The following is a 24,347-nucleotide window of genomic DNA, read 5'->3' on the forward strand; positions in this document are numbered from 1 at the left end:
GCGAAGCATTAACCTCGTCACTACCGAAACTACTGTGGTCAAGAAAAAGAAATGCAGCTTGCAAAATTTTATGTCAGATTGTTTCACAAGTGCAAAGGAAAAAATCCGGCAGATTACAAGATTTGTGAGGATCAGTTTCATCCGAAGCAGCCAGCGAGTAGCTTGCTGCATTCCTTTTGGCTTTGAGCCAAGCATTAACAGGTGGATCGACGTGTTTGCGTGAATGTAGTAGTTGTATGAATATCATGGGCTTACCAGGCACGTCGAGTACGCTGGTGCCTAAAGGGTACCAGTAGCACACCTTTTGTTTACACGACTTTGTATGAACAAAAAAAAAAGATTGCGAAACTTTAATAGTTAGGCCTAAGCAGCCTCGGGCTGCGCGAGCTGCTCACCGTCGTTTCTTTTGTGCGCCTACCAGTGGCTAAAGATGCCTTCTGCTGCTCACTCTTGGAGTATGGGTAACTCTTGGAGACCAAGGCGCAAGTTTCAATGGCACTGAGCTGTTTGCTGTTGCTGTTGTGTACTTTGCTTAAGAAGTCATGTCCACGAACGTGGACGCAGGTAGCGAAGAGGTCAAAGAAAGACGCATTACCTTTCTGCTCGTGCATAATGTAAATGGACAAGCACGGTCAATATACGAAAATATAACTTTCTTTTTTCATTTTTTTTATTGCAAACTGCCTATATTATGTACTGCTAAGCGTAAATTTGTGCTCATCTTCAGACTTTTAAATAAGAAAACGAAAACAAGAGCAGGATGTGAAACATAATAATTGACATCTAGCTTTTACATTGTCTGCACTGTTCTGAGTGAATATATTGGTAAAATAAAATTTCTCCCGCAGTGCCATGGCAGTTGGTTTCTGCCATGGATCAAGCGTTCGTCAGTTGTAGCGACCGAGTCTATATGAAGCGTTGACAGAACTAAAAAAAAGCCCTATCCCGCATATTTTAACTCCTTCTACTTTATGATACGTGTTTTAGAGCCGTGAATGCCCACATTAAGCACGTCTTAGTGAATTAGTTTAAAGACTTCTTACTCACTCTATGCATCTATTATACCTATATTATTATTACGCATATCGGACAGGCGTTGATAGTCGCAACCAGTGAATATCGCCTTAGCACTGCCTAGTGTCTCTGAAGCTGCCGTAATCCTTAAAATATGCGAAACGGCGGAGATCTATGCTGCCGGATCGAACAACTAATTACCTGGAACGCATCGCCAAGTCCGAAGAACAGGAATCGAATCCGAAAAAGCCTCCGCTAGAAAATGATTTCGACAAAATAACTGTTAGTTTTAGCAGAAGCATATAACCTGCAAATATAACTTTTTCACGGTCAGGCTACCGCGCCACAATATTTAATATGTACAAACAGCCTATCGAAGCGCGTAAAATCACACCGAAATGTCGCTCTACTAATGCTTGCTGAAGTTGCGACAAATTCGTTCGCAACTTCAGGGGCCTTTGACACAAAGTGGTCGGAGAGTTTTTTCAGCTGTGCAATTATAGGACTCTAGCGTCGCTTCTTCTGCACAAAGCAACGAGTTTCCCGAGAATAGTGCATAAGTTCTCGACAGAAGCAACAGCTTGTACTTGTAATAACAGAAGCGAAACCGAAACTGGTAAGACACGTTAATCAAACCGGATCTATCGAGTGTAGTGGTACACGTACGGACGTTGCATATGGTTATATTACTAATTTAGTCGTGGATGCGGCTTCCCTGCCCCGCCATCACGTATACGGGCTCCTGGTATGAGGCTCAGTTCCACAGTAAACAAGCTACTGCGTCTTCTACTTTCACCCGGCCTGCAAGGAACTTCGACATCGCTAAGCGTAAGGCTAATTTCTTTTCTTGGTTTCGCATCATGCTCCGGCACATGCTTAGTCTATAACGAATGAAGGGGAGTTTTCTCCGAGGGGCCCGTTTTCTTGTTATACACAAGCAGATGAACCCAATGGTTAATTAAGCCAAGGAAAGCATGGGGGCCGTATTTGTTGCTGTTTTTTTAAACTGTAGTGTAAGAATTATGACTTAAATTGAAAGTAATAAATGTGGACGAAAAAGCACCGCGTAACTTAAAGGTTGTGGGTTCGGATCCCACCGATGGAAATTATGCTTTTTCTTGCACTTTAATTCCTTTCAAATTGTCATAATTATTACACCACACTTAAAAAGAAAGAAAAAAAGACAAATAATTATCTCTATGCTTTACTCGGCTTAATTGTCTGGTGGATTCATATGTATAGTCTAGGCACTTCGTGCCCCTCCGCAGGTAAGCATCGTCAAACGTACGACTTTCTACTTCTTTGCACCAAAGGCAAACTTTTCCTGTAGTGTCAGTGTACAGCACAGTAATATAACGCTGGAAGCTGCCTGATACAGCACTCGTACCATTCGGCAGGAGCAATCTGCATACGTGTCAGCCTCAGTCCCAACGCTGCCTTCGGCGTACAGCGTAAGAGATGCAACCTTGCCAATTGGCATGCACCTATGCGGACTTTCGTTCAAGGACAGCGCGTGAAACGCGGAAGCTCGGGCGATTCGCGGCTGCCGGGGCGTGGAAAGCGCTATGAACGCTGCTCGAGGTACACGCAGCAGTGTTTTAGCAGTACCGGTTTACCGTACGGTAAGTAGGGAAATACCGTACCGTCGTGATCAACACGCTGCTTTTCAATAAAACGTCTTAGACGCGCGAGTTGTTCATTGCGCGCGGTAACGTGATCAGAATATCGAAGTAACGTTTAATAGAGGTCTAGCTGAGTAAAAAAAAAAAAAAAAAACTACAGTAAGGTAGAGATGTGGGCGAGTTGGAAACGACGTATACTTGTATGTCTTAGAAACGGTACTGTGGAAAGCGATGCCTTCGAGATCCGAAATAGCCATTGTAGTTTTATTTGTAGCAGCAGTCGCGATGTCATAGACCGCGCATGTATACATACACGGATTCGTCCTAGCCCAAGCGTGTCGCATACCACGCATGCGTGGGAAGACGACGCCTTCACATGTACGTGCAGTGTTGTCCGATTGGGTTCTGAGGTACAGTGAACGACAATGACACTTCCAATGTACGTCAGTGATTGTCGTTATCGTTCAACAATGTAGACCACGTGTACGCTGCTATCTCAAACACTTGCAGGCGTACCCACATGAAGGAACACTCCTATATCGCTGTCTGTTTCAGGGTCAATACATATAAAGGCATATAGGGGGTCACTGAAAAATTGGTTCAGTTACAGCGAATCTCGTCAAAGTGCAGTTTCACCAGACGAGTGTTTGTCGAGCCCTCGGCTCTCCAGCGTCAAGTGTTTTCTTGCCGAACGTCCGTTACTATTATAAAATTTCAAACCGTGCAATACGCCGCATGATAGGAGAAGTTATATCAGTGTACCGTAACGGATCCGGGTATTGTACGGATTGTGCCTCTGTGAAAGTTCTTAGTTATTCGTGAGAGTTCCTCGTTCCTTGTCGACCATCGAACTTTTCTTAAGATAAAAATTATCTCTATTTTATCGATACTCCTGTCCGTGAGTTCGTTGCTGAGTCAGATTTCCGGTCGGCCAGCAACGTAGCGTTCATATGGACTGATAACACTCGTCGATACTAAGCCATGACTCAAATGTGACCTCCATCCTTATCTAGCAGTTTGGTCGGTTTATCAGCCACTTTTCATCCCTTTACATTTATCCATTTCATTTTTACCTCTTCGAACTGATTGAGCGACTTCTCAAAACGTGTGTGCAGGTGCAATGCACTAAGTGTATTTATAGGGAAGCATATTTTTCAATAGACGAATGTTTACCGCGCTCTTAACTTTGCTGCACACAACTGTGTACAATCGGAACTGCTCAAAGCACTTGATGGCACGTGGAATCAAGTGTGGAAACAGTTACGCCTCTTATTATTTCCACGCGCGCTTCTTTTGCTATGTTTGTGTAACTGGTCCGTTGCACGTGTGATCGCTGTCTTGCGCGGGCCGCGCCAGAACGTATGGAACATTCCAGATTGTCGTAGATCATTTTGTCAAGATTGCGCACATGACGCGAATAGCCAAGATTATTCCAGAGCTTGCGCATCCACCAGTGATAAGGCTAGAAAGTTCGATGCATGATGTATAAAAGACGGCGCGTCCCAGCGATGAGCAGTTTTTATCGACGGCCGACGCTCTGTTCGCCGCTATCAGTGTACAGTGTGTATTCCTGTAGTTTGACTTTCGCTTCCCGGCCACAAGTTCGGACAAATAAAAAGTTTATTTTGGACACGCCGACTGCTACCTTCGTCGACGTCACGACCACGTGACATTATGTAAAAGATTATTGGCCTTTTCGCCTCTCACTGAGTCGTTAGTGACATGCGTCAATCAATCGTGGCACTTCCATGTTCTCGTGTCGGCTTTCAGACTTTCTGTCATCCAATTTAGCCGTAATGCTATTTATATGAAGTTCTGTCACCGAGCGTTTTGACGCGATCGATATTTCCAATTAACCCGGACTGCAGAATTTAATTCGAGCAGAAACGCTAGTCCACTGAAACATGGAATAGCTCAAAAACAACAGTCCATCACTGCTTAGCGCAGGAAAGCGTTGCACTCAACGATGTCAACTTATTTTTGATGATTTTTCCTTAATGTTTCAGAGTGATTTAGCTGTCCTCTTAAAACGGTTTGTGCGAATGTATTGCACGAAATGTACTTAATTTCATGCGGGTGTTTCTTTTCTTTCTCAGAATGTTTTTTTAGCAGGATTATTCCGTTTATTGTAGGCTGTTTTAAATGCGAAGCATTGCTTAGTGAACCCCAGACACTATGAGCGTTTCTATCTATCTATCTATCTATCTATCTATCTATCTATCTATCCGCCTACGTCTGTGTGCTCTCGTGATCGCCTCCTTAGCTTGGTGTAGACCAAAATTGGCATGGGAGGGTAAGAGGGTCTGACGAATATGAATGTCTGGTCATGACATGAATGACGTGAAAATCTTGTCGCGTACGTCGTCAAACCCTTCCCAAACCCTTTTCAAATAAAAGTCAGGATCCCAGCAGGAATCGAACCCAAGCATTCTGCGTGGCAGTCAGATATTCTGCCACAGAACCACAACATATCTTGAGACTTCTTTGGAAAAAGACCTTATGCAGGCGTAATGCCAGTGCAACGTCAATTGTGGTTGCAATGCTGGCTATCTAATTTTATTGCGATAGCAATTATATGGACAGTCTCGGCTGGAAAATGTCCGTCCCCGTCGCCGTCATTTACCGTATATGTATAAGTATGTATATATATAGAAAGGCCACAAAGAAAAATAATTAAGAAATTCTTTCCGACGCGCGGAATCGAACGGGCGACCTCTCGCTTTGCAGCCCGCCGCGTTAGACGTTAGGCCACGACAGCACCGTCTCTCAGCCTGCTAACGGCGAGCTATTTATATATACCATGTAATTCAGCATGCTTTCTTAGTGGCCACATAGATGGCGCGACGTGCGCGCGCGTTGCGCGCTTTAAAGATCGTCGCCCCGCCCCCACGAACGCCGTTGCTGTTCGCTCTACAGGGCGTCGTCGCTTTCGTGCGCTTATCTCAAGGAAAGAAGGGGCGGCCGGTGAGGTGCTTCGCTTCGCTCGCTGCAGCGGCCGCGTTTGCGAAAGGAGCGCGCTGTTCGAACAGAAATAAGTAACAACTGTGACAATTAGTTCGCGCTCGTCTTGTGCGTACCTGTTCGTTTGTTTCGTGCGTCCTGCTTTATGTTTGAGCAGTGCGCTTCAAGTGTCGAGCTGTGACGCATTAGTTCGCGCTCGTCCTGTGTGCGTTCTTTTCGTGCGTCCTTTGGGCTCGAGCGACGCGCTGGCAATTTCGAGCTGCTTTCCGTTCTTCGCGTTACATTTTATAACAAAGCAATAAACATTATATATGTTATTCTATGACACAAGCGTCATGCCGGGTTAACGTCAATTGTGGTTCCAGCGTTGGCTCGATCCACTTTTACAGAAGTCTATTAAACATTACATTTGCCAGGGGCGTGGGGGGGGGGTTCAACCATACTTTATGAATGTTCGTGCGTGCGTTTGTATGAAAAAACTGAAAATTTTCGGGGGGGTTTGAACCCCCCAACCCCCCCCCCCCCCCTCTTGGCTACGCCCCTGACATTTGCACATCTATGATTGAGCAAGCTAAATTCAAGCGTTGCTCGACCCCGAAGGAGTACGCTAGTGTAAGTTACGTATTATATTCGCATCATCGCACCATACAGTGCACTTCGTTTCGATAATGCTGACGTCTGTGCTCAAAAGTGAGTGCTGACATTATGTCAGACCATCAGTTGCCCTTTAAACGCCAGTGTAGTCGACGTGCCTGGTAAAGCCACGATGTGCACACAACTACTACGCTTACAAAAACACGTCAATCTACCTCGTAACGCTTGGCTGAAAGCCAAGAAATACAGCATAGACAACTACTCGCTCATTGCTTCGCATGAAACCGATTCCCACAAGGCGTGGGATATGCCGAATGTTTTTGCTATCTACGCATTTATTTGCATTGTTCAATCACATTGCTGGCACAGTTAAATCTAGTCCCTCTTGCACTTTGAAATTCACAATCTCTGTGCCGAGCCACTGGAAACATGTAATCGACTACGCAGCTGTTTCGTTCATCGAACCTTCAATATCAGCAATTCGCTGCTCTGTTGTAGTGAGCCAATAAAGAGACTTGGAAATGTCTCGACATTTGATGTGCACTAAAGTGCATAGGTAATAGTGACGTCACAGATTTCAAAGCCTTTTGTTTAAATTTTGGTCACGCTGGCACAATAAATGCTCTCGTAACTTGCCATGTTAAGTATGCGGCTCCCTTAGAGCACAATGTAATTCATTTTTACCAATAAAGAATTGTACAGACCAGAATTTTTCGTCGCTTGTAAGGGACTGCAGTTGAGGCGGGACAATCGACTACGATAGCGTCCGGCCTTTCCTTATCTCATGCTTGCCGCCGGGTGCGCTCGCTATTATCTGTGTAACAAACCCGCAGGCCCTGAGCTGTCCGCGACGATAGCTGCAGCATCTACTGGGTTCAAGATTATGCATGCTTGCTCTGAACGCAGGGGTGAGAGTAAAAAAAAAAAGTCACAGTTTCGCCGCAACGGCGAAGCAATGATTGCGATAGCAATAAATTGTAATGTAACGCGAAGAACGGAAAGCAGCTCGAAATTGCCAGCGCGTCGCTCGAGCCCAAAGGACGCACGAAAAGAACGCACACAGGACGAGCGCGAATTAATGCGTCACAGCTCGACACTTGAAGCGCACTGCTCAAACATAAAGCAGGACGCACGAAACAAACAGGTACACACAAGACGAGCCCGAACTAATTGTCACAGTTGTTACTTATTTCTGTTCGAACAGCGCGCTCCTTTCGCAAACGCGGCCGCTGCAGCGAGCGAAGCGAAGCACCTCACCGGCCGCCCCTTCTTTCCTTGAGATAAGCGCACGAAAGCGACGACGCCCTGTAGAGCGAACAGCAACGGCGTTCGTAGGGGCGGGGCGACGATCTTTAAAGCGCGCAACACGCGCGCACGTGGCGCCATCTATGTGGCCACTAAGAAAGTATGCTGAATTACATGGTATATATAAATAGCTCGCCGTTAGCAGGCTGAGAGGCGGTGCTGTCGTGGCCTAACGTCTAACGCGGCGGGCTGCAAAGCGAGAGGTCGCCCGTTCGATTCCGGCGTCGGAAAGAATTTCTTAATTATTTTTCTTTGTGGCATTTCTATAATATATACATACTTATACATATACGGTGAATGACGGCGACGGGGACGGACATTTTCCAGCCGAGACTGTCCATATAATTGCTATCGCAATAATAATCTCGTCTACAGGTTGAGAGATGCTGTCAAAATCTATGACGTCACAGCGAGCTGGTGCGAGTACTTCACAGTGGCGTCACCACCACGCAGTCCTTTCTGTTCGCGCCTTTTCTGTAGCTTACCAAGCGTCTCCTCGCTGCAATGGTTTATGTTTTTTTTCCTAGTGTGCAAATGTACTTTGCCAATACAAGATAATTTTTTTAAGTGAAAGCTTTAGATGCCTCACCAAACGCGAAAATTGTCCGTCGCCGTCAACCATAGGTCGGTACCGGTACGGTACCGGTGCGCCACCCCATGGCTATGCCACTGGCCTCCGATCTTGGAGGCAGTGCAAAACCACGTATGCGCAGAAAGCTTTCGGAGAGGGGCGGGAGAGGTGTAACACATCGACTGAGAAGGAAAAGAAGGCGGCTTTCGCCTTCGAGTCGTCTTAAGCCTGTTTCACATGCGAGCGACCGAGCGGCGGGGCCCGCAGCGATCGAGCGGCAGCAGGACGCTCGGACGCGGCTTGGTATGCGTTTCACATGCACCGCTTTTGAAACGCGGCGCGCGCCTCTAGCGATGCGCAAGTAAAAGATGGCACAGGAAGCGCCCGTTATCCGCGGGTTTCCTTTCTCCGGGCTTGCTTGATTTGGTGCGCTTGGGTTGCAAGTTTCACGAGCCTTCTACTTCGGTGATCGATTTTCACGCGCCTAAACCTTGAATAATGAAAATGTGCAGTGTATCAGAGTGCAATTAAACAACTTCAGTAGTCACGTTTATTTCTGTTCCAGCTTTCTTTTTTTCCACGCTAGTCATGTTGCACGCCCATACACTTGGCCATGGGTTGGTGTTGAAAAGCAAAAGAAAGAATTTGTTTTGGGGTTTTAAGCTTTCACAGGGCTTTCTGTGGCTTTGCTCTCTAATGCCGCAAGGCGTTGGTGCGCCGTATGGGCCGGCAACCGGATGCAAGCGGCCCAGTCGACGACATTGTGGGTTTGTGAAGGAGCTCGTCTCTTTTTTTTTTTTTTTTGCCTATTGACAGCGCTTCTGCAGTAAAGAGGCGGCGGCATTTGTCGTCTTCGGGGTACGTGACCACTAAAAAAAAAAAGAAAAGGAAATCAGTAAACTATTCGAACGTGCTGCACCAGAGTAGTAAAAAAAAAAACTGAAACATCTGCTGCGAACAAGTGCGGAGTGTCGTAGGTTCCCCTGTCCGGACCTATGTTGGTGTCACGATTAGATAAAATCTCACAAAACAAAATGGCACGTGCAAACGATTTGTCTGCTTTGATGGAAGCGCAGTAAAGCAACAAAAGGAAAAGAACGGCGTTTTCTACACTGCCAGCTCGTTACAGCAAATGTCGTATGCTAGAAACCGAGTCGGAGCGAGTTCCTCCCGGCGCGCGCGGCTGCTCTCGTCTCCATCCCTACAGTCACGTGCCCCCCACGTCACTGCTCCCCCATTGGTTGACCTTGGGCAGACGCTCTAGACACGCTGCCGCGAGCGAATTTTTCCAAATCGACGCGAACAAGATCGCAGCGTCCTTGGTCGCCTTTAAACCTGTTTTTGGGCTTCCGCGACGGCAGCCCGCTCCGCTCTGGAGCAAAAACTCGCTGCATGTGAACAGGCTTTAGGCGAAGTATGAGAGACGCTTAGAGTGTTTTGTCAGTTTGTTTGTTTGTTTGTTTGTTTGTTTGTTTGTTTGTTTTCCCTTTAGTGTCTCTTTAAGACAGTTTTTCTCTGTACAGAAGTTTAGCGTAATGTTTGCTCGTGAGCATCAAAGCTGCAGCAGGTTATATATAGTTTGCCGACTTTGCGGCACGAACATTTCTGTCGTTAAGCACGTGTGCCACAGTTAAAATTTATTTCGTAGTAACCTGGAGTTTCAGTGCTACAAAACAAATTATGATCCGCTTTCTTTTTTCTTTTTTTTTCTTTTTGACAACCGCAGTCTCTTTGCACGGCCCACGTATGCAAGCGTCTTACTGGAACAGTCCGTAGCCCTCAACGTCCGGAGGCTCAATCGACATGAAATGGTGACGGTTCTCTACTATAAACTTGTCTTTTAACAATAGTTTAATTCAGCGAAAGCGTAACAGCAGAGCTAAACTGAGGTGCTGTGCTCGCTTGTTTGTCTCTTTCGTCGGTGGACCTTAGAACGTGTGCGGTAATCACTCTTTCACTCCATAACTAACAAGAATTTACTTCTCAACTAAGGCGTGGTGGCAGACGACGTAATTATGGTGATTAAATGACGGCAGACAGCATAGTTTTGTACGACATCCATCTACGACGATGACGCTACAAAGTAAGAATTTTTTTTAATTATCCAGTCTTACAAAGAGCTGGCATACGCGGACATACACACATAAAAAAGAGACAAAAAACTGCAGCAGCTTTATGGCCTAGAGTGACCCCAAACTTAAGAGCTCGGGGACACTGTTTTGGCAAATTAAAAGTTTATTTCATCATCATCATTACGGCAATTTTGACTGCAACTCTTTTCTCTTTCGCTCTAGATGAGGAGAACGAGACTGCGTGAGCATGAGCGAGAGACTGTGTGTGATTATTAGAGCGCACGAAGCAATTCTTGACAAGGCGACTTATTTTTCTCGGGTCAAACCTACCTGTCGAAACGTTGTCCCAGCTTTAAACGTCACTCGTTTGCCCACTATATTACTCATGCCTTTATGTTCCTATAAACCAATGCTGAAGAGATATCTTAAAATCTTGTGTATATCTTGTGTACGTGTCTCTCAGTCCTCAGTCCGGGTCGCGCTGCCCTCAGCAAACGATGTTTAATAAAGTGAGTGCACCCTAGTATAAATCTATTGATATACCGTGCTAGACTTTACAAGAAATTTTGATTGATAATTAGTAGCGAAATAACCGAGTGAGAAGGCATTAAGTAAGCAAAAAGAAACATGCAAAGTTACTCGTTCTATTTACGATCTGTATTAGACAAAACGTCGCGGGGTTGGGGACGGGATATTGGGCGAGGGCGTTGCGAGCACGGAATGAATTGTGAGCTAATCGCTTTTGTTCACAGTCGGCATTGGGTCCTTGTCAGTCTCGAAGAACACGCACTCTATTGCGATGTGCGTGGTGGCGAATAGCTTCGAAGCCTCGCCTTGCGATGAAAACTAATATATAAACCAATTCGACAGGATCAGACAGACAGGAATGAGCACCTGGAGGCGAACATGGAGAACTTCCGAGAGGCGATCGAGACAAGTGTCCGTACTTCCAAGTCGTCGTCCAGGCGTGAGCTAGAGGAAGGGGATGACGTCACGAGGATCTACGCGTGCGCCACCATGTGGCACGAAACCAAGGAAGAGATGCTTCAGCTACTGAAATCCGTGCTAAGGTAAAAGATGTGCATCCATGACGAACTGAGAGTCGAGAGTTCTCGAACTGCGAGTCTCGAGTATTATACAGGGTGTTTCAAGAAATGTGTCCGAAAATCCTCAAAACTAAGGAAAAAGAGATATTTTCACGCTGCCTTCATAATTACTTTTTCTGCGGTGGCAGGCATCTTAAGATGAGTAGAGCCATCAATTACGACAGTAATTAAATAAATTAAGTTAACTTTTGAATTATGGGGACAAGTGGTCTGGTCATGTGGGAAAATTGCAAGCCCTTCGTGCGAAGGGCTCGTTGTTTAGGGTAAGGGGGGGAGTAAAAGAAGTTAGAAGGAAGAGAGGCCCCCTTCTTGAGCAATGAGTTCCCACAACACCGATATAATGGGTACTTCTCTGCCCATTAAAAAAACCGATGGGTACACGGCGGCACAGGGAATCGAGCCCAGTGCCCTCCCGCATTAAAGGCGGACTCTCTGGCCACTATAGCTATAGTCTATGCACACCTCATCTCCCTAATGATATAGTATATCAACTATGGCAGAAAAGCACGCTCTACCAGTATACTAAGTGAAAATCTCTCCCTGAGGAAGCAGCCGTGTTGGCCCGTAAGGGATTGGGCTTCATAAATCCCAACTGTTACTTCAACACATTCTATAGGCAGCTAACTGGCGTAGCTGAGGCGGTTTTGGGGTCACCATAGGAAAAAGAAATCCGAGGTAACATTGGGGAAAAATCTCTAGTGATGTAAAGTAACACATACAGACTATATTATGAAAGTATCGTTAAAACGAAAGTTAAATCACAACATTAATTATATTGAAAAAAGGGTGTACAGCTTGTGTGAAGACAATTGTATTTACTCGCATTCAAACTGGCCAACGTTGGCTTACAGTTGGCTAATCTTGGCTACTAGCTTCTCGCTAAATGCTGGCTATAACAGCGGAATAAAATATATACGCTGTACAATGTCTCGGCATAACTCCACTAAATGCGAATTCCCACGCAAGAGTTACTCTTAGAAAAATTCACCGCAATATATATATATATATATATATATATATATATATATATATATATATATATATATATATATATATATATATATATATATATATATATATATATATATATATATATATATATATATATATATATAGCAGTATCTCGGACGTGCTGACTAATATATATATATTAATATATATAGTATATATATATATATATATATATATTATAATATATATATATATCATATATATATATGATTAGACGCCTCTTCGAAATGTAAAAAATCTGCGACAGGGTATCTACATCGAATTCCGCATATGTAGCCTTCAATGTAAAACTTACGATAGCGTGAATGTGACGAGTCGTGGCCACTGTACATGTCGGGGAGTCTATAGTGCGTGCGTGCATAAAGTTTTTTTTCTGCCACGGCTACGGCTGACCACGGGCGATTGGCAAAGCCCTTGGCGTGCAGCGCGCACTGAGCTCACTCCCCGCTTTTCTTCACACGTCGTTGTATCGCAGGATGGACTGCGACCAGAGTGCGCGCCGGCTGGGCATACACCTGGGCATAAAGGACAGGCTGTACTACGTCTTCGAAAGTGAGTTCCAACGTTCAGTGGGCGGAACCAGTGTGCGCCGTTTTTTTTTTTTTTTTCCATGCATGTAGGAGCACATAAGTCGTTTATGCGGATCACCGCATGTGTAACACGGCATAATTGCGTTTGTGGCAATAAGTGAATGATTTTAACGCGAGAGCGTTAAAGAGCTCGTTTCGCAGGAATTCCGGCGCAAAAGGAAGAATTAAGGTGTAGTGGGCACTTCGAAACTGTGCTTGCAGTAGGCATTGCAGGATAGTTTGAAGCGGCCAGTGTTACGCGCACGCGCGTTCGTTTCTTTGCAGCACGGTTGAGGCATCCACCGAGAACCGAAGCTAGGCTAGCAATTGAGAAGGCGATGCACACTGAGCCCGATTACGCTATCGCGTTCAACTCTTCAAGGCGAAGCTCAAGCGCCCGCCAAGTTTTTTAAACGGCGCATAATGGTTTCGATGAATAGCGATTTAGGTGCACCACGTCGCAGAACCAAAGGTGATCAATATTAACCGAGGAACCCATAGTATGGTGTGCTTCAGGATCACATCGTAGTTTCAATAGTATATAAAACACTGCCAGACAGTTTTTCATTTCGATGGAACGTGGGATTCGTTAGCTCGAAACGCTGTCGTAAGAAAGACAGAAAAGGAAAGAAAAGGAAAGAAATGAAAAAAAGAAAAGGAAAGGAAAGGAAAGGAAAGGAAAGAAAGCTTTGCGAATGTCAGTACACTAAATAAAAGAAATGAAAGCAGTGCGGCACCCGGTCAAAACTAAAAAGGCTGATAACAAACACGAATGATATCGAATAGTGTCTGACATAGAATTATGCAGAACACTGACACGCTAGGTTACCAAAGAAAAGGAAAAAGTCGTGGTCATCGAGATAGCACTGACGATAAAAATCCATTGCCGTGAGGTCGAGTTTTATAAATTCTGAAAGTGTTCTTGTCATGACATTTTCGGCGCCCCGTTTCTGCCAAAAGTATGCGCAATCAAAGCGACCTTCATGCCTCCTATATTTCTGGAAAGGTGTGTTCTCGGCGCTACTATCCCGTATTCATAAATGCTAGTGGCTATTCCAGCCCGCGCTGTGGCCCCGCCCTGGTGGCATCGAGACAAACGTTTAAAAATTAATGTGAGAGCGAAAAAGTCACAGAGGAGGCACTACAGGGGAGACTTATAGTCTGGACGTCCTTCGAGTTACGTGTGTAAGGTCGGGGTATTTTGTTACCTTCATTGGAAAAAGTTTATTCGCGACGTATGAACAGAACCACAAAGCTGAAGACAAAAAATAAGAGAGGCGCTTTACGTGTCAAAACAACGATCTGATTACGAGGCACGCTACAGTGAGGACTCCTGATTGTTTTCGAAACGAAGCGTAACATGCCGGCTACGTAAGCATCCATGTTAGATGAATTCGACAGGCAACAAGCCAGCTGTATAACTCCTCCAAATAGGAAAGACTGATGCCGAGAAGATTTCTTGAGAACTCAAAGGCCAATGAACTACGTGTCGAAGCCAAGATGAAGTTGTCTGAGAACGCGGAGTTGCAGGAAGAAAAATTATAGGGTTCGCCATCATGACCTGCCTGCCCGAAATGCACGTTTCCGGCGCCCTTTCCCTCATGCCACGACTGCCGTGCATCGTTCAGCGTATAGCACGGGGAATCCCCCTCGTCCTCTCCTGCCATGGCGACTTGGACGCCGCGAACCCCGCCATCGTGACACACGGTGGAGTACAGTTGCGATCGGACGAACGAAGCACTATAGTGCCTCGTTCGTCCGATCGCAACTGTTCAGCCTATTTTCCATCCAAAGACAGTGAAAGTGCTCTATGTAGCCATACAACGTGCCTTAAACGTCTCTTAATATCGCGAAATGGAAGGATAATGGCAGGGGCGTAGCCAGAAATTTTTTCCGGGGGGGGGAGGGGGAGGGTTCAACTATACTTTATCTATGTTCGTGCGTGCTTTTGTATGTGCGCGTGTATATATATACGCAAGCAAAACTGAAAAATTTCGGGGGGGGGGGGTTGAACCCCCCAACCCCCCCCCCCCCCTGGCTACGCCCCTGGATAATGGGATTTGAACATTCTGAAATGCCCAAATAAATGAAATGAAAAATGAAGTGAAGCAGATCCGAGGTACTCTGCTTTATATTTTTTTTCTCAGCTTTACAATCACCTAAAGCTTCCAAGCAAAACATAGGAAGGATTAGCTGTTCTTTAAATGAAACATACAAGTAACCACGAAAGAGGAAGACAGCATGCCGCTGGTGGGAGCCGAACCCACACCTTTCGTACATCACTTAATTTGTGACGCCATGTTAGTTGTATACGCGTCGACGACTGCTGTGGCTGCCACCGGTGACAAGCTATCTTTTAAACTATTGAGTCTATTTTAATTTCTCTTTTTATACATATTAGCTAAATACGAAGCTACATTTCAAGGCTTCAAGTATGATTCCATCTCACGAGTTGTACCTGGCGAGATAGTCTACGAATGAATCACAAGCGGAAAAGTGAGAGGTATAATAACACGGCAAAATGGTAGAGCATACGTTGCGTCCGCGTAGATTTTCTTGCGAATGATGAATTTCTTAATTATTGATTGTTAAAAACGGAGGAATATCGCTTATTTTCGCCTTGCTTTTTTTTTTCAGCCCACATCATTTTCGATGACGCCTTCAAAGATGGCCAAGACGCAGCAGGCCGGAAATGTCGCGTGATTAACGAGTACGTCCAAACTCTAATCAGCACCGTGAACGAAGCCGCTTGGTGAGTGTACGCATATACCTCATCACTTATCAAGAAAGAAAGATAAATAAGTAAATAAATAATGCACATCACGGACATTACGCGCTAAAATACATAGCGCGTAAGTTGAGATATCCATCAAAACAAGTCCGTCACTATTAGAAGTTAACGATCAGACGCCTCTGCATTAACCCAGTTAGCCAATACTGCTTAGGCGCCCGCCGCAGTGGTCAAGTGGTCATGGTGCTCGACTGCTGACCCGAAGGTCGCGGGATCGAATCCCAGCCGCGGCGGCCATATCGAAACGCTAGAGGTCCGCGTACTTAGATATAGGTGCACGTTAAAGAAGCCCAGGTGGTCAAAATTTTCCGGCGCCCTCCACTACGGCGTCTGCCCGGGCAATCATATCGTGGTTTTAGGGCGTAAAACCACACGAGTTATTATTAATACTGTTTAGCATAGATTTGTTATCAGAGCCGCCATTTCAACAAGTCATTGATGAGCACTTCACTTTAAAGCGAAGTGCGACAAGATGACGAGGCAGGACGCCAGGCCACACACAGACCTGCGCGATCCTTTTGCCTTTTAATCGGTGCTATAGACGGCAACTCGACATTATACAAGGAGGAGGCGATTATGCCTACGCGTAGTGTGCGAAAGCGGATAGCTCTAAGAAGCTCCTTTCAAAATGTATTCCCCCGTCTCCCACTCTCGCAGCTCACTGTAGCCTTCTCTCTCAAGAAAAGAAAGAGAATACAGTTGGCACGGATAGTTGCTCTTGCGTGAAGCACTCGAAGACAAGTCGTGCTCCCTGTGTCGCTAATTGCGCGCAGTGCTGCGAAACTTCCTCAGCGGGGACTGCAGCTTATCGAGATCTTGAAATACGTTCGAGGAGCATGTTTCAGAACTACACAGAACATTCTTTGACCAAACCAGATCCTAAATAAAATAATAACGACATAGATTCCTGTTTTATGCGCCTATATTCTCGCATCAATGCATCGTATAGCAAGCATTTAATTATGTTTTCAGACATTTATTTTTTCCTTCGTGAAAAACGGGTTTCACGGATGGCTTTAATAGCTGGTTTATTAAGAATTGGCAGCGATGAATTCCAGGAATGTCCAGAAAAAAACATGGCTGATCCCTCCGTCATAGGAATCGGTATAACACGAAAGTTAAACGTGTCTTCACAGAAGTAGTGCTTATTTGTGTAGTGATATATGAGAGCTTGTACAATGTCTATTCGTGTTTGGCAGCTATAGCACCGTTTGACGTGGATGCACCCATGTTGACAGCATGTCTCTATCGCGACGACTAACGCCCATGATCATTATTAAACCGTTGTGGTAGCTGATGGTGTGAACATACATTTGGACACAGCGAATCGTAAATCCCGCGTTAGGATGATATCAACAAGCTCATAATCAACACTGGTACCCGGTATGCACTTCTTCAAAGCGTCGTCAATTAAGGAGAGAAACGGCACGGTGTGCGCTTTCTAGTAATGGGTAGCCGACGCCTGTGCTCATGCATACATAACACACACTGCGCTTCAGCAACACGGGAGGTAGAGGTTCGTAGCCGAGCCACAAACGCGTGCGTCCCGCTGGCCTCTGTCTCGCAGGCGCGGCTCTCGCTCCACCAAGGCACGGCATTCGCCCGTCGAAATCGCGTCCTTTCTGCAACGCATATTGCAGCGGTTTTGTTAGTCGGTTCTCTCGCAATTGAAGCAGTCGGCCGCGGAGAAATCCCGTTGGTGAACGTAGAAACTGCACTACTCCGATGAGCCGACGCACGCTAACACGAAGCCGAAGGCAAAGAACGTAACTGCGTCAAGGGTGCCTCGGCGACGCCAGCGCGGCCAGTCTACCTCTCTCGTATCGAGACGCTTTAACGCTTTAACCATTACCTCCGATATCGCGTGCAATCTCGGAGGAAGCGCTAGTAAGTGTCGATCGTGAAGCATTACTTCTTGTCACACCTCACAGACGGCGGCACCGCCCCTCCGCCCGCCGCGGAAGAGAATGTGTGAAAGATATAAGGCGCGTTCGCGCCGTGCCTAGCATCTCCCGAGTTAGCTTACTCGGTAGCGCGTCGGGCGCTTGCCGTCGCGGCCGCAACGTCGTGGGTTCGATTCCCAGCGGGGTATGTTTTCCTTGGTTTTTTTCTTTCTCACCCGTTGGCGTCCATTTTATCAACGTCATATCCGTGACGGATGTGCTTGGTGGACCCCGGCATTAAACACTTTCGTGTTAAAAAAAATAACTTCTCGACAGCGAGTGCATCTTTGTGTTGCAGATAACCTTACCTGTGCCTTTAATACGTGAGTGTGTCCTACTTTCTATGCCTGTTTATTATAACACATGCCTTCCCATTCACCCATCCCAAGTACGCGGTAGAAAACTGGATGCTCGCATCTGGGGAAATATTCTGTAAAACTCCACTGAGTGGTCTGTCAGTTCAGTGCGCGCTGACTGGTTAGAGCCTAACTCTATCCAATCAACGCGCACTGAATTGGGCGATAAGGGGTATTTGTAAAAGCTCACTTAGCCTACCCTACACCGAATAACCTCCTAGCCCTTTTCAATTGTATGTTCCTCTGTCTTATATTATCCCCGCGTGCGCTAAATGCCATTGCATTAGAATTCTTCGTAAGAGGGAACTTAAGGCAATCCTGCCACTAAGCATGCTATTAGCGAAAGCTCATACCAATTGCAAACAGAACTTAAAAACGAAAAGCATTGCAAATCCAGCCTTTTTTTTTTTCTGTACTGCTCTCTGCCGGTTTGGTAGGGTTTCGGTAAGGGTCGGGGCAAGTAGTATCGCCAGAAAAAAAGCCTCCGAGATTAAGAGGTGTTTCGCGACTTTTCCGCTAGGGAAAGGGCGCATGCGCCGTGGCATCGTGAAAAAGACGAATTCGGCTCCTCGTACTGCGCCAAAGCTAGGCTGCAGCATAACGTACGACGACGAACTAGCACGAGCATCACTCTTCTTCCCTCTCCCTCTCCCTCTCTGGTCGCAAGGACAGCAGCGTGTACGGGCTGAACGACATCTGCCTGCGCCCTCCGCGCGTGCTGGACACTCCGTACGGTGGCCGGCTCGTCTGGACCATGCCGGGCCGCAACGGACTCGTGGTGCACCTCAAGGACCGCAGCCGCATCCGGAACAAGAAGCGCTGGTCGCAAGTGATGTACATGTACTACCTGCTGGGACACCAGCTCGCACAGTCCAATCTCGAGCCCCATAGCAAGGAGGTGCGCAAGCAGAACTCCTATATCCTCGCCCTCGACGGAGACATCAGCTTCCGGCCGGAGGCCGTGCTCTACCTCCTCGACCACATGAAGAACAACCCGGGACTCGGTGCCGCTTGCGGGAGGATACACCCCATTGGAGCTGGTGCGTTGTTCAAGAGGCGTGATCTTTCTTTCTTTCTTTCTTTCTTTCTTTCTTTCTTTCTTTCTTTCTTTCTTTCTTTCTTTCTTTCTTTCTTTCTTTCTTTCTTTCTTTCTTTCTTTCTTTCTTTCTTTCTTTCTTTAACAGCGGTAGTCTATAAGACTATAAAAGCTCTTCTGCAGGCTAGGTTCGGCTCCTTCTCTGTACCGATTTGCTCCTGAGAAAACAACGAGAAACAGCCATGCAGAAACCGGTATAATCAATGATCCTTTATGTTTTATTAATGACACGTCTCAAGGTTATCAGAAGCTATCAGCGCGTGACAAAGCGTAGTTCCCACATATGTAACAGCACCACCACCGCCACAGAAAATGCGTTCGCCAAAGATGGTTTTCCCACATTAGTAGAATGCGTAAGAAGAAGCCCGCTTTCAGTGACCCAGACGCCACGGTGTCGTTGTATTGTAAATGTTTGTGCATACGCAAGTGCACGACCGTTGATGTGACTACGCGGATGGAAACCGTTTAAGAATACACAATGTCGGGTTGAAACCGTATACCTCGATGCCGAGGCTGACGCTCAGAGACTCTGACAGTCATGCTACAATGAATGCTTGTAGCACGTGTGTTCACATGCTAGTTCAAAGAATAGAGCACCAGTATCAGCGTGTCGTGTGACAATTTAGTTCAAGTGCAACCTGCGACAAACAATCGCGACATCATCGCGACAATGAACTGTAGCACACTGTAGCGTACGGCGATGTGGGCGGGGAATACTATCGAGAAAAGAAAGTGTAAGAAAGTGTATCGAGAAAGAAGTGTGTAAGTGTGACTGAAGGAGATAAATGCAGAAGCCGACTCATCAGAAGATTCTTGTCCAGTCCGTGTACTTGTCGTTGATATTTAGTCAAGTTCGTGCTTTGTCTATTCGTTTGTACACGCATATGTACTTAAAAGAAGGCACGCGTTCGAGAAATAGACAACAGGCACGGTGCATTATATATTTTGCTTCCCGACGTATGATAAGGCATGTGTAAAACTGACCGCAGTAGCGTGGGACACTTATAAATGCGCGGGGTGCAGGTCCCATGGTGTGGTACCAGAAGTTCGAGTACGCCGTCGGCCACTGGCTGCAGAAGGCCACCGAGCACGTGCTGGGCTGTGTGCTGTGCAGCCCGGGTTGCTTCTCGCTGTTCCGCAGCGAAGCATTGATGGCCGACAACGTGCTGAGGACCTACACCACCAAGGCCACGGAAGCGGTACACTTCGTTCAGTACGATCAAGGTTCGTAGACCAATACACTGCACAACGAAATACGTTGAGGAATGATCCGCAAATTCCCTCATCTCTAAGATTTGAGCCGTTTCTTTTGTACGCTATCACTTTTTTTCTCTTTTCCGAGGGTACAAAATCTCTCTGGGCAGTACGGTACTTCGCGACGCCGGGCTGGAACCGACAATTACGCTTCCCGTAATGACATTTCAGATAAGTTCTCCGTCGCCATGACGTGAGAAACCCGGAATGCAAAAGCGGGCTTCATGGCGAATTGCTTCTGTTCCAGCGTGGTCGGCACTGTCGGTAAATATAACCCACGACCTCAAGTTGATCAGCTGAATGTCATGTATAGCCTAAGGGCGCGTATGTCGCTAACACGGAGAAGACAATAGAAAAGAGTATGCAACGACAACACGGGCATGGGCAGGCGAAAATTTTGGGGGCTACAGCCCCTCACATGCCCCCCTTTGGCGCCAGCCCTGGTTGCTCGATAGCCAGTGTGGCGTTGTAACCGTTGAAGTCTCACTACTTCCTGTGCCTCCTGTATGCGTCGCAGGCGAAGATCGCTGGCTCTGCACCCTACTGCTCAAACAAGGATACCAGGTTGAGTACAGCGCCGCCTCGGACGCCTACACCCGCTGTCCCGAGACGTTCGAGGAGTTCTACACTCAGCGACGCCGCTGGACTCCATCAACTATGGCGAACATCATCGATATTCTGATGGACGCCCGAAAGATGGCTCGCAACAACAGCGGCATCTCGCACTTCTACATGGCCTACCAGGGCATGCTGCTCGTGGGCACCATACTCGGGCCGGGCACCATCTTCCTCATGCTGGTCGGCGCGTTCGTCAACTGCTTCAAGGTGTCCTTACTGATGGCGTCCACCTTCAACGCCGTGCCGGTCCTGTGCTTCGTCGCCGTCTGCTTCTTGTGCCCCCAAAAGATTCAGGCACGTATACCAACGCTCAGCCCGACCCGCTATCTCTCGATTAGGTACACCAGACCGTGAAAAAGTATATAAACATAATAAAATCACAACACCACTCGTGGGCGTGCGCAGGGTTCGCCCCCCCCCCCCCCCCCCTTCCCCCCATCCCGTTGGTCGAGTCCGAAAGAAAACAAACTTCGCAATGGATCCAAACATGAAAATGAAGCGACGACATCCTTCTCACAACGGCCTGCCTGCCTTTGGTCCCCGGCTTTCCAGGGGACCGAAGGCAGGCAAAGGTCGGAAGTAAACAGTTCTTGGAATGTAAAATCAGGGATTCTAGGCCGACATTATAGTCAAAAACCGGCATCACCATAACCCTGCACATTGAACAATGACGGGACAGGTCAGACTTATTAAAGATTATTAAAGGAGAGAGAGGAGGGGCGCCCCCTCTCTCCCCCCTCCCCCCTTCGGCTCTTTGCGCACGCCTATGACAACACTACAATTAAAGACAACAATTAATGTTCCCCAGGCTTTCCTTGTCTGATTGTCTGTTGGATTGATTTGGTTGTGTCTAACAATGAAACGGAGCCCCTCGAAAAAGTTTTCCTTCTTTCGTGTCACCGAATGTCGCATACGTAGTAACGTCAGATACATGTTACTCTCCCGGTCAGAAATTGCTGGCTTGTTCGCACTTATACTTCGCATAAAGGTGTCATCGCAGCGTATGCAGGGCACAGTACACGCACTCTTCATTCAGAATGAATGAGGAGCACGCATCACTTGTGGCGACTGCTGAGAAAAAGTGTATAGAATGTACAGGAAAGTGCGTAATTCGCTATCGTTGACCGGTCGCGAAAAAGTTATAAGGTTTCAGTGCGCAACGTCATCCTCCAGGTTCAGGGCACCACAGATTGTTTGGTTAGACGTGTTTCGCAGAGCAGTCTGTTAGTGGAAGCAACGACTAGAGGGTTCTTCATCTTCAATGAACAAATAGCGCTAGGAACAGGACACAGAAGTACACGATGCGCTGAACAGCGCAGCATACATTCTACGTCCTGTTCACGCATTCTTCCGTGTTCCATTTACAGCACTCTAAATGTACTGAAGTTCGGATTACGGTAATGTAATGTATACTGTTTTGAACGCGCTCCGACACAGTTCCGTAAAGGCTCCCCTAGGCTGGACTCCCTGGGAATGTGCCTCACCACCGAGCTGATGTTCAGAACGCGCAGCCCCTGTGCCGTGCTCTCTCCCTTCTTGGCGTCTCTCTCAGAGACACCGGACGCCCCCGAACCGCAGAGCTGCATCCTTCCCCTCCTATAGGGTCCCAATATTTATAAAAGGCCGGCGCTTCTAGCGTCCAGAGCATTCTTCGTCCACATGCTTCGTACTCTGTCCTCGTTATGGATTAAACGTTTGTTTCTTTGGCTATACTTTTTGCCTTTTCACTGCCTGTATCTTCCCCAGCCCAGTTCTTTGACGCTCGTGTCATGAGACCCTGTGCTTCTCGTAACAGTACTTAATGTTTGTCTTTACTCGGGCTTCCCAAGAGTAGAAGAACCGGAGATTTGCGTCCGAGTTCCCCACCAAATTGACCCTTAACATTCCAGATCATGGCGGCGGAGGTGTTGTCGGCGGCCTACGCGTTGCTCATGGCCGCCGTGATGGTGGGCACGGCGCTGCAGATTCAGGAGGATGGAATCGCGTCACCCTCGTCCATCTTCTTCGTCGTGACCTTGCTCGTGTTCGTCTTCGCCGCCATGGTGCACCCGCAGGAGTTCCAGTGTGTGGTGCACGGCCTGCTCTACTTCGTGCTCGTGCCTTCTATGTACCTCATTCTGGCTCTCTACTCGGTCATCAACCTCAACGTCGTCTCCTGGGGCACAAGGTACGCGCAAGTCCCTCTATCTCGCTCTCTCTACAGATCTATTTAATTATCACACACGCACGATTAAACGTACTCACACGTGGACACGTACGCACGCGGGTTTGACATCGCGTGGAAATTACGCCATAAGAAAAAGAAATAAAGCTGCGGGATACGTAGGCATCGTGTCTCGTAGTTCCGCGACCGAAGTAAGCGAGAGGAAAACAAAGTAATCACAAAGAGAAAGCAAGAATAGTTTGAGACAATAAAACACGAACTGTATATAGAACAGTATGTCTGTAAACACTGTTTTGTTTACTCTTATTTGTACACATATTCGTATTTTCTTCCTTTTGTCCCCAATTGCCCGTTTCGATTCGCGTATACGCGAGTTTTGCCAACTTGCTGTCTCTCTTGTCTTCTCGGCGTTGGTCCGCTTCAGCAAAAGGTCTCTAAGGAACCTTCGACGATTTGCTCGTGTAGAACCCTAAGGTCTAAGGCGTGCAGACTCGTGTAGTATAGGGTGCAATGAGTTCAGAATCGTGAGGGCGCAATGTGCGAACGCACCAAAACAATTCTCTCGCAGCTTCTTCACTCGTCTTTCTTATATTTAGCTTGCGGGCGGTCGTGGGTCAGAGCGCTCGAGATATGCTTCCTTCTCAGGCACGTGTCGCACATGCCCCAGCCCACATGAGCTCGGTAGAATGTGCCCGGTAATTGTCTCCTCATTTTCTCATCCGTTTAACGAGAGTAGTGTGAAGTACCAGCACACGGAGCGTTTGCGCAATATTGGTGGTGCAATACAACCAGTTCAAAATGGGCCCATCGGATGATTATCTCTTTCTTTGTTAATGAGGTCCTGAACCACCCCTGGGGGCTTGGTTAGAAAACACATCCTGCGGATAGCAGACACTGCTATGAACATCTCAGTCAAACCTTGCGGTCGTGCGCGGCGAAGAGAGTTTACAAGCGGATCGCGAAGTTGCCATTTTCTCAGGCGCCCTCTTTTCATACAGAGGCATGTGCTCCCTCTCTTCGGAGCTGCCGGCGCCTGCTGCTTGACGTCGAACAGCAGAGAGCATGCTATTGGTCACTAGCGGACATAAATCTAGAGCGGCGTTTGGACCAGATGCGCTTCTTGCCTCGGGGTGCCGCCACGTGGCGGCGCAGCGCACCATAGTCTGCTAACGTTACACAGCGAGCCACACTCGCGCACAGGAATCACAACGGGAGAGAGCGATCGCGTTTCATCACACGCGCTCAAGGTCATGACGCGCGCTGACGTAACTTCGCTCCCCCGTGCCATCCCTCCCTACTT

General features: G+C 47.1%; 1 protein-coding gene across 1 annotated transcript in view; it reads left to right on the plus strand.

Moving 5' to 3' along the window:
- Nucleotides 1–24,347, plus strand: part of LOC119385856 (chitin synthase chs-1-like) — a 63,217-nt gene that overhangs the window by 16,099 nt on the left and 22,771 nt on the right. Inside the window, 8 exon segments of the mRNA XM_049414136.1 lie at nt 9,794–9,878; nt 11,010–11,209; nt 12,732–12,808; nt 15,463–15,577; nt 18,588–18,955; nt 20,035–20,235; nt 20,783–21,177; nt 22,773–23,050. Coding sequence (XP_049270093.1) covers nt 9,794–9,878; nt 11,010–11,209; nt 12,732–12,808; nt 15,463–15,577; nt 18,588–18,955; nt 20,035–20,235; nt 20,783–21,177; nt 22,773–23,050 — 1,719 coding nt within the window.

The sequence above is a fragment of the Rhipicephalus sanguineus genome, chromosome 3 (assembly GCF_013339695.2).
Source record: "Rhipicephalus sanguineus isolate Rsan-2018 chromosome 3, BIME_Rsan_1.4, whole genome shotgun sequence".
Taxonomy (NCBI): Eukaryota; Metazoa; Arthropoda; class Arachnida; order Ixodida; family Ixodidae; genus Rhipicephalus; species Rhipicephalus sanguineus.